At 39.9% G+C, this 11,380-nt stretch overlaps 1 protein-coding gene across 1 annotated transcript; it reads left to right on the forward strand.

Moving 5' to 3' along the window:
* The first annotated feature begins 4,532 nt into the window (after positions 1-4,532).
* On the forward strand, positions 4,533-10,443 carry LOC126878170 (uncharacterized). The gene is made up of 3 exons (XM_050640728.1): positions 4,533-6,109; positions 6,910-8,788; positions 9,192-10,443. The coding sequence occupies exons 1-3, from the start codon at positions 5,150-5,152 to the stop codon at positions 10,193-10,195; spliced, it is 3,843 nt and encodes a 1,280-aa protein (XP_050496685.1). The 5' UTR covers positions 4,533-5,149; the 3' UTR covers positions 10,196-10,443.
* The last annotated feature ends 937 nt before the right edge of the window (positions 10,444-11,380 follow it).

Below are 11,380 nucleotides of genomic sequence, written 5' to 3' on the forward strand. Positions count from 1 at the left end.
GTATTATCTCTCTTTTGTATCTACTGTTAAAAAACAAGACTGTATTACACGTTGTGTAATTGCTGGTAAATTATAAAACGAAGTATCTAAAAAGATGTTTAAGCTTGGCAGTTTTTTTCGCTTGGTTTCAAGGAGGATATAAACGCGACGTTAATAGATAGCAAATAATTAATATTCTTCCTGTCAAGTAAACATGTAGAGAAGATACGAAGGTCAATTTCGCTGTTTCGAACGAGGTGATAATACGTTTTTCTCTTTTTTCTTTCATTTGCATACTAATCTCGCGTCTCGAGGACGGGCATCATAGTTTATATCGCGAGTTTTAAACAATTCTCCAGTAGAAATAATTTATGTACTTGTTGACTTTATGTATACGAAAAAGGTGATCTCAGAATTGCCGCGGTAAATGGCAAGAAATGTTAATCCGTAACGTGAAACGTTAATTTGGGAAAATACAGGGTGGTTGGTAACTGGTGGTACAAGCGGAAAGGAGGTGATTTTTTTAATTTTTCTTTTTAATTTTTTTAAAAATCTACAGTGAGATCTCGTTTATAACGAGACGCGATAAAGTGCACGCGTACCGAGCGAAAATTCAAAGTCGATTTTCTCGAAAACAAAGCCTCAAACGAACAATTTTTATTCTATATTTTCCACTTCTTTTTTCGCGTAGAATCACCCCATTTCCGCTTGTACCACCAGTTACCAACCACCCTGTATAAAATTAGCGAATATCGTTATAACAAGAGACGATAAATATAAAATGACGTACACGACGACGTTCGAATTTTGAAGCTAGTTTGCTCGATTCGATGATAGAAAAATTTACACGACAGAGAACATGCCGAATCGATTGGTCGTTCGAATTAATTCGACGAGATCGATATCGGCGGTTTGCGAGCCAAGATAGAAAATTAGATAACGAGTGACAGGAATAGGGCAATTATAATAATAAGGAAATCTTTTAGACGGTGATTCGTTGAATTTCACAGGGTCTTTGCAGCGTAACGATGCTACGAGAAAGCTCCAACAAGTGATTTTAATTCTAACGTGATTACTTTGGTAAATCCCGAACTAAACGGAGTTCGTCCTTTGTTCTTTAAAAGTTTTACTCGCTGGCTCATTTTAATACCAGATGAAATAATTTGAACTTTCCCAGGATTCGTGGATACTCGATTCTCGCGGATACTTGATATTATTGCAAATTTTGAGCGGATTCGTTTGATAATCCGATCGAAATAGAAAAGCGCGCGTACCTTGACGTGGAAGCTATAAAAAGCTCGAATACCAAGAAATTCTGAAATTTTTTCATTTCTGATCTGCTTTCTATCTTTGCCTTTTCGACGGGGACGAAGCTGCAGCTGCGAATTTCTCAACGCGAGCAACAGACTCTTACGTATTTATTAAAAATTTCTCGATATTTTAATTAAAGGATTACATCTTCGATAGAACCGAGTTTAATCTTCGTATTTCTTCCGGAAATGTAAAAAGTGTGGAAAGTTTAACAAGCTCAGTTTCAAAGTTAAAGTAATTTGGATACAATTTTTCGGTTCAGAGCTCGATTCGCGAAGTAAACGCGTAATACGCTTGCCCACAAATTAGAATCCAAACGAGAAAGCCGAAGTTCCTTAACTTCGTGTTCGTAAAATTTTATGCCACTTGTCGTCTAGTAACAGAGTATGAAAGTTATCACGTACGATGCAACGATTATTACGTAAATTCCTAGCCAATCTTATATAAAATACTTTTTCGTACAGTTATTCATAGAAATCTTACATCTTATAAAGATGTAATTTTTGTTTAAACGAAGCACATGCATATTCTGATATCTAATAACATCCTTCGAGGATCACGTTCGCGATTTTTCCACTAGAAAAGTGTCGCTCCTTTAAAAATTCGTACGAAAACAAATAAATCTACTTAAATCCATCGTACTGGGAACGTAACGCAAATGACAAATAGATTATCCGTACGAAAACGGTTCGAACGACTCGCAACAAGTCGAAGAATGATACGAATCGTTATCGCTACAACTTCATGCCACGACAAAGTGGAATCTGCCAACGGTGCAAACGTCACCCGTAAACCAATACCAAATCCGACAATCCCTTCAGGCTGCCGTAATTCAAAATTCCATGTGACAGGACCGCAACGAAACTCGCCATCCAACAGCAAAACCAACCACTTCCGTTGAACGATCGTAAACAACGCCGCGAAAAATCTCTGAAAAAGACCGAATTCAAAGGACTTAACCTGCCTCTTCATGATTAATTTACCTCAGCATCTGCCGTTCGTATCGTTGATTATGCCAAGCCAGAACGTACCGATACAACAGACGAGCCAGAATTTCCCGATAACGTACCAACAACCGCAAACGGTCACCCAACAAATGCAAACCGCTCCTTCCGTTGCTTATCCAACCAATCCGCAAGGTATTTCGCTAGTGTTGCAAGACTTATTAACAGTTCGTACCATCGTATGTACGTGTATGTATATATATATAAACGTATGTATGTATATATATATAGTGCGTGTATCGATTATCGACAAAGCTGGGATTTCACTGGTAAATATTGCTTCTCGGATCGAGGATCACGGTCGAACGGATTCGGTTTAATGAAACGCTTTGAGAACCTAATGAAGGTTTTTCGTTGCAATTCGGTGGTAGTGATTTCGTAGTATTTAACGCGTCGATCGTGGATACAGAGTTGGTACGGTGGTCATTTAAGCTTTTCCAAGGGTTTTTTTTTTGTTACGAGTTCATTAATTTCGTTTTTTATCATTTGGGAGAATTTTGGACGATGTTGGTTTGGTACATATTATAAATTTCCAATATGTACAACGATGTAGCCACTCAAGATAAGACGTTCATTTGGTTAGTTTCTTTTATCATGAAAGTTGGCAGATTTCCGATGATATTTCGATAAACGTTACAAATTTCTAATGCAACGGGTGTAGTCGTTTAAAAGGAGAGTTTTTTTTTAGGTAACGAGTCCATCGCGTACTTGTTTTCCTAATTCGTGAGGATCTCGGATACTTCGATTAATATGATACGTTTCGGATGTAGGCCGGTGTGTGCGTGCGGTTGCGACGATTGTAGAAAACATGGAACGATATTTGGTAGAAAAGTAAATGGAAAATGTAAAATAAAAGAGAAGAACGGAGAAAAAGATTGCGCTACGTCGTAAAAATAACTAGACTCGCATTTCCAATCTCTTCCTGATTTCTATATTTTTCGTCAACTTTCCTCTATTATTCCTGTCGTTTTATTCAATTATTTTTTATTTCTTTCCCTGAGATTTCCAATATTTTCAAAGTAGGTACATCCTCTCTTACGGGTAGTTCTTATTGTTGGTCAAGCTTGACGATTTTTCAAAATCGAGTTCCTCGGAGAATTCAAATAGAAAAATTTCGTTTCGTGTGGTACGATGGTCACAAGTGATCAGGAAATACCTAGTCGCGTTTCCTTTATACAAGAATTTCACATATTCTCAGTCAACTCCACGCACCAACTGCTTTTGTCTTTGATTTTAACGTGCTTTTGTCGTCCTCGTGTTCGTTTAAAAAATATCGTTAATATCATTTTGTATCAAATGAAACTAACACAGCTACTAGACAAACGAGTGTTACTCGTTTCCTGAAAAACTTTGTGAATTTATCGGCTACCGTCGAAAGCTTATATCGTCGAATTTATTTCCTTCTTCGACTATATTGTATCAAAATACTCTTCTTTTTTTTTTTTTGCCACCGAGTGATACGAAATTCAAAAAAAATAAGCAAAAATGTACTTGTCACATTTTTCGCCTGTGATCTTCGTATTAGGTTACGCTGTGAGCGTAAAAAAATGTTAGATTTTAAAAAAGTATGAATAACCTTTGGAAAAATGTTGCGCGCGCAAAATTTATGTTATATCGATCGAGTCCTAACGCATAAAGCTAAATTATTATTCGCATTATATTTTCGTTCTTCTATTTTGAATGACTAAATTACCTTCTATATATAACGCGAGTTGAAAATTGAATATACAGTAAAAATTGCACGCGAAATTTCACGTTAAATAAAAAACGAGTCGAGAGTTTATCGAGCATGGTGGATTTTACCTTAATAGAATTCTACCGCGAAAATTACGATACAGCTCATTTCAGAATCGATTGTTCCTAAAATAAAGTCCTATAAAGGAATTTCGTTTCGCAGTTCCGATCCACATTTTTATATAAAACACCTTTAGGATCGCGGCACGATTTTCAATCCACCGTGAACGAATATTCCCGAGCATTGCTGCGACGATGTAGCCATTCTCGATATTTTCACAGACAAAAAGTGTTTCTTCGTGCTTCCCACGATAATTTCAATCTTCTTTAGTACAGCCAAAGACCTTAACGAAGTCATTAAAACGTTCAAACTACGAAGTATTAAGCTTTATTTCACCGATAGCTTGTTTTTAAAAACAGATTCTTACAAACAATTCCTTTGGTTTATCCACGAGATAAGAATATTTCAAACCATGAATTTTAAGATATATACATATATATATACGTTATACAAAGAGAACACTTGTTTAAATTCGTGTTAAGCTAAATCAGTCCTCTCCTGACAAACAAAAATATTTTCTGCGTAACGTGTGTTAACCGTATGTTTAAACATCACGTGTTCGTATACCTACAATTGTATTACCAAAAGCACGTGAGCATCTCCAGGTATTACGAAGGTAAACATTTTTTGCATACGGTGCAGTTGCCATAAAACCGTCTACGACATATAGAAGAATTTATGCGACACTGCTAGATTATACGATAAATTAATTACTGCGCTTAATTCTGATCTAAATTTCCGAGTGTCTAACGCCGCGATGATAAAACTACGCACATAATCCTATCTAAGAAAAACGTCGATGATCCTGTAAACATCGAAAAATATGATCTTTAGAATAATATTGAAGTGAGAATAATTTCGCGCTTACCATCGTATTTAAACAGCGAAATCAAATTATTAACTTCTTCCTCTGATATTTTTCCCTATCGTCGATCGTAAGTGAGATATTTGAGATTACCAAGTTGGATAGGACACCCGGTATAATAACCGAAGAAAAAAATATTTATCCGTGAACTGCGGCATTCTAGCGCTCAACCGTACGATTCTTTTATACTAAACGATGCAAAAGGACACGGTTCGTCCGTTAACTCGACAAATTATCAATACAGATCCCTTCAAGCCGTTCTACCAACTCCATCAAGCGGACGTATTCCTGGCGAATCACCAGTACCAGCCAAATCTGCAACCTCCAAGAAACACGTACCCATTGTCGTTTCAACCAGCCCCTGTGCAAACTCAAGCCAACTACGGTAGCCTGCCTCAAAACATCCTCGACCAGATTCGTAGCTGCGTTAGTAGCGCAGCCCCGATATTTATCCTGCCAGGTGGTTGTCATCGACAAACCGGTGCAAGCAATTTAAACGAAGGCGTAGCGCAGCACAGCACAGGACAGTCGACGAATGTGAATCCCTTCGCGTCCTTCCACTGTCCACCCTCGTTCTATCCTTATCCGGTGCCTATGCCGGTGTTGGAGCCATTCGGAGTTCAAACTCGAGGCAAAGACGGTTCTCGCGGTTGCTTCTCGTGCTGTCAGAGGAAGCAACGCGGCTTGGATGGCAAGGAATATGCCGTGGGATGTTGCTGCGACGTTCACGAACAAGAGGAGCATCGTTGCACGGCTACGAACGGCGATACAATTTGCTCGAAACGAGATTGTCCAGTTTCCATAAGTTTGCAGGCGTTGGCGTCGCAATTTCTCTCGCTGCCAGGAATTATTTCTTGCGCTGTTACTAGGCTAATTTTACGAAAAATACCTGGATCGAATATAACCAGTAGCACGGAGGACACGATGGATAAGGCGATCAAGTGCTTGGAGACGCTGAACAAAGAGCAGCTGCTGGCCGAGTGCAGAAACTCGCAGCATGCGAACGCGCTCATCAACCTTCACATGACTACCAATCCTCCGGTGAATATTATTCCGCTGCTTACGTTGCTGCAACTCAAGGTGAACGTCTTGAAGGCGCAGGTGGAGAATTTGATTAATAAAAAGGTGACGGAGTGTCAAGGATTTGGATTCGAGGTGAGCATCTTCGTCTCGTGCTTCAACGCTGTCCTTCTGAATTTTTTATTAATCTTCCTTAACTTTCTCGGGATAGTAAGTGAGATCGCAAGTCCATTCGTTTGTTTGCAAACTCGTTTGTCCCAATTTCTTCTTCTACTTTCTATCCGTACTAGTGTTTAACGATTCTTTCGTGATTAAATTTTGCAAGGATATATCCAGTTCATTGCAACGACCCTATTTCACGAATGTATCGGGAGAATTCAAATCGTATAGACCTAACTCGCTCGGAGCCTTCTATAAATGATTTAAAAGCACGCAAAGGTCAAAGTCACATTGAACGTTAAAACCATCGATGGTCGACTCAACGACACGGTCGTGTAAAATATAAAGCGCGAGGTCGCTGGAACGAGATCGCAAAGCAAATCGCTGCAGGTCAATTAAAATTGTCCCAAGAATCGAAAGTCGTGTTAGCGACTCGTAGAAACGATTCCAAATCATCTCACAGTCGTAAGAAAGTGAATTCAGGGTTTCGTCGAAAATGTACAGGTTCGATCGAAGCTCGTCTCTCATTCGATGAACCCGAAAAGAAATTCGATAAATCTGAGAAGACGTTTCTCCGTTGCTTCGATTCCTCGTTCGAACCTCGCTTTCCCGAAAGCCAAAATTAACCCGATGACGCTCCGTTTTTCACGTCACTTAACCCACTCTCTGTCTACCCACACTTCGCTCGTAATTTTCGAACAGAACGTGAATATTACGAAAACACGTTCGCTCACAGGCGCACGAGGAATATCATTCGCCACTGTTTGTGTTTCCAGGTAGAGACTAGCGGCCCCATAGATCCAACCGTGCTGTCGATGAAGACGAACGCCGAGCTGCGTCAACTGTTAGCAGCTTTGCGGCAAAAAGAATGCGACGAGAGGGTGAACGTCAACTTCTCGCCTTACCATTCTCAGAAGGTGATCGCCGAGTGTCGTCTGAACAACGTTCAAGCGAAAATTCGCCAAGTGGAGACGGAGTTCGACAGGAGAAGAGACATCTCGGTACCCGGTCCGACTCTCACTTCCAGGATTATCCGACAGTTTTCTGAATCTACGTGCGCGTTTGGCTTCGCGCAGACGGGACTGTTCGAGCCTTATGTGCAGGGAAGAATGTCGGACTCGCCAGATCCGTTTGCACGAAATCCGAGGAGGCTCGCGTTGAAGCCTCACGAGCCTGCACAGAGAACTGTCCAGTGGAAGGAAGAAGATAAGGCCGTTGCTACGTCTGAGAATGGAACGACCACGTGCAGAGACGCGGAAACGGGCGAAGATCGCGTTGTTCGTTCGAAGGAAAACAGAGTGGAATCAAAATCCAGCGAGGACACTTGTAGCTGCGAAGAAAGTTCCTCGCAAGAGAGTCTCGATGAGGATAAAAAAAAACTTGGCTTAAGAATCGATCGGCATGGAAACGTGATCGTAAGTAGCGCCTGCTGTTCGAGAGGCGTGTCCTTGTTCAAACTTGCATCGCGTATTGTTGAGAAAATGAAGCAGGTTTCCGGCGAGGATTACGCGGAGAACGAAGGAGAAGAAGCGAAAGGAGAAGGGCGTGAGTCGAGAGACGAAGAAGAAGATTCTGTGATAGAGTTTCGTATCAAGGAGATTGGCGTCGACGGTAAAGAGTTTGAGATAATTACGATTGACGATGATGACGAGGATACGAAAAGTAAGACGTTCGATGGTGGAAAAGCGAGTATTAAGAAGGAGCGTGAAAGCGATACGGATGTTGAAGAGAAGGTGGGCGTCGGGATAGAAACCGGTACTTTGAGAAAGACAGATATCGAAGAAAACTCCGAAGGGATAGAAGCTTCCGTTGATGCAGGCTTTCCAATAAAACAGGAGACCGAAAGTATAGAAAGAATGATAGATTCTAATTACAAAGACATTAAGGAAGAACCAGCGGAAGAGGGCGAAAGCGATCAGAAGCGTTCTACGACGACAGCTGGTGTAGAACCAAAAAAGGAGGCGGTAGTCTGGGAATCAGACGCGAAAGTAAAAGCAGAACCTAAGGATTACGTCCTCGTAACTAAGAAAGAAATCGTTCGAATGCCTGACAACATCGAATCGCTGGGTGTTACGTCTTCGTCAAAAGAAACTGCGATCGAAAAAGAAAATGACAGAGCGTTTAAAGAGGAACCGATCGCTGAGAACGTCCCGATACACCGAGAAACTGTAAATCAGACGGTTGCGAACAGGCAACCGTCCCGAAAGTCGTCTTCTGATTTGTATAAAACGTTGAACTACACCGTTATAGCGAAGCCAGTGAGCCGAAATAAACAACGAAAGAAACTTGAATGCGTTTCAAATAAAAACGAGATCGATTCTGAATCGCGGAAAAAAGATAGAAAAAGGAAAAATATACAGATCGTCTCCATGATGACTCGTGTTAAATATAATAAACAATTTGTAGATTTCCGGGGGTGGAACGATGCGAATGAAAGACACATAGAACGTGATTTCTCGAAGAGCGTCGACAAAGAAAATGAGAATGACGAGGATGATAGATATCTTCTTTCAAAGAAAGAACATTCTTCTATGACACGCAGCGACGAACAACGTGAATTAGTATCGATGGTTCCTACGAGCACCGAAACCAACGATGACATTGAAAAGAATACACTCGAGGAAAAGATGTTCCCAAAGAGTCGTCGAATGAATGGTGAGTAAATACGTAATTATGGTAATATTATAACACCTTGATACCTTAGATAAATTATCCCATCTACTATCTGAAAACAGCCAAGAAATATCTTATTGCCTGTTTATGCTGCCTTTGTTTTTCTTTATTCAATTTAAAATATTTTCTCGTTACCTCGCAAACAGACCGTACGATGTGTGTCTTTGCTTGAAAAATACGAAATACGAGCAACTTCAAATATCTCGACATTTTAATTAAAAAGGAGAGAACACTCGGTGAATATCATTGAATCGATCAGAGAACGATAGGAAATTATAAAAAAGCAATGCTTTTTATTTAGTTCGGATAGTACAGTTTCGGTATTGGGTATACTTGGAGTAACGCGCAAACGTTACAAAATACAAGCGACCAATATGATCCGTAGGCGAGAAAATGACAAATGGGCTGAAACGCTTTCCACCGCTGAAGCATACATATTCAAACGCAGCAGGAACAACAGCCGAGATCTCGGAAAATCTACTTCGTGGAAAAGAGATCGAGTCAAATTGCTCGAGGATCGTTTGCGATAGAAGTAGCTCTTATCATTGCAATTCGAAAATGGAAAATGGCATTGTCTCCGTGATATATTCCATGATGGAAAGTCGGTTTGTTTCCTTGAACTCGTTGCTCGGCAATATAGCGAATTTCCAAGGCGTCCTCTCCAATTTCCATCTCAACAAATCGTTCAACGATACTCGCGACGAAGATAATTTAAATTCGAATCGAGACGACGCAAAAAATAAAAGGCTAAAATCGCAGAAAAACAATTGGATTGCACTTCCGCCGAATACGAACGCTTACAACGATGGTGAGCACGATGTTTCCGGCGGAAATCGTGTTTCCGTTGGCGAACAGTGTATTAACGTGCACGAAACGAGACATTCGATAATCGTGGACAGAGAAAAGAACGATTATCTGCTGATCGGGGGTTCTGTTAGCGGCCAATCTCGAGAATTATCGAGAAACGGTTTCAAACGACCATATCATACACGTAGAAACATATTGATAAGAAGCCGACTGAAAAGTTCGGGAAACTCGAGACACGAATATCTGCGTCCTTTCACGATCTTCAAACGATTGAAGGGAAATAAAATAGTCGCGTCTCAGACAGGTTCGCAAATCCAACATCGACTAAAAGCTAGACAAAGATTTTTAGCTTTGCCTGGAATACCCGAGGATGTGGAGACGTTAAGCAACGGTAAACACGCTAATGCATTTGTAACGACGAATAGCGCATCTGAGAACGTAATAACGCAGCAGGATAGTAAACGTAATAATTGCGACGCTGTTACTGAATGCTCCGCTCTTTCCATTGATCGTTGCTCGACAGAAAAGCATCGGGTAATTAACGGTTCTCTCAATGGGATGGTAGTAAATGAACAGATATAGTTTGAATGAATATCACGATTTTATTAGCGTTTGGCAGTAAAGTATAACGTTGGAGATTAAATGGAGAAATAATGACATAAGGACAAACGAATATCGTATAGATTTACTTTTGTGCGAAATGAAATTTTCTTCCAACTAGTATCTCCCTTCTTTGAAAGTTGTACTTCTCCGGAACATCGTACAAATGCTCTCTAATCGTTTGGTGTCTTTGGAAGACCCAATCGTATCGATAAAAAAAAAACGCAAACTTTGCGTATCAATGTACACACGATATATAAATGATCCTCTTAAAGAGAAAAAGAAAAACATTGTCAATAGGCGAATACACACGTTTGTCTCGTAGTTGGAAATAATTGTAACCGGTGAGCGAATACAGTACACCTTCTTCCGTTTTATTAATCGTTAATTTGCTTCTTTTAACGGCTGTTATCTCTGATCGATGAACCACAGTTTATAGCTGTGGTCAACTGTCTACTGAGAATCTTTAGAATCGGTAATCTATATTTTGTAACAACGCGGCCATACAGGTCAAACGCTCTTCTACACCCTTAAAATCGTACGGGTCGAATTTTTTTGGAGGCCAGAACTTTCTTAATGTAAATTCACTTCACGTGCACTGCCATGCACGTGCATTGTCACAGTCATCCACGTCAACGCAAAGGCATTCAGTTCTTCAGACATTTCAGATTCAAATACATCCGTGCATTGTAAACTATAGTCTGTCCAAGATCAATTGGTTGATCAAGATCATCGAAGAAAGAGAAACCCCACACCGTATCCGAATCCCAATATAACGCTGATTCTGTTCTTCGTTTCTCGTCTTAAAGACATAAATATAGAAACACGTGAACTTACATTTTCTCTTAAAAAAAGAAGAAAAAAAAAAAAGAAAAATCGAAGCGTTTGATAGCTTTAGAAAAGAAGAATATCTCGCTTGTTAGTTTATCCAGAGTCAAGGATGTAACTTTGAATAATCAATAAATTTTGGACAAACTTTAGCGAACTCATCCGAATCATGAATATCGTATAATTTGTTATTCAATATGTATATATATATTAAATTTCTTACAAACTAACAAACTTATCATAAGTAAAAAATAAACGAATTTAACACACTGGGCGCACTCATAAAAGCTTAATGCTGATCTGTAACAAAATCTCGCTTATATGTTAAATTACACAGGA

Source organism: Bombus huntii, chromosome 2 (assembly GCF_024542735.1).
Source record: "Bombus huntii isolate Logan2020A chromosome 2, iyBomHunt1.1, whole genome shotgun sequence".
NCBI lineage: Eukaryota > Metazoa > Arthropoda > Insecta > Hymenoptera > Apidae > Bombus > Bombus huntii.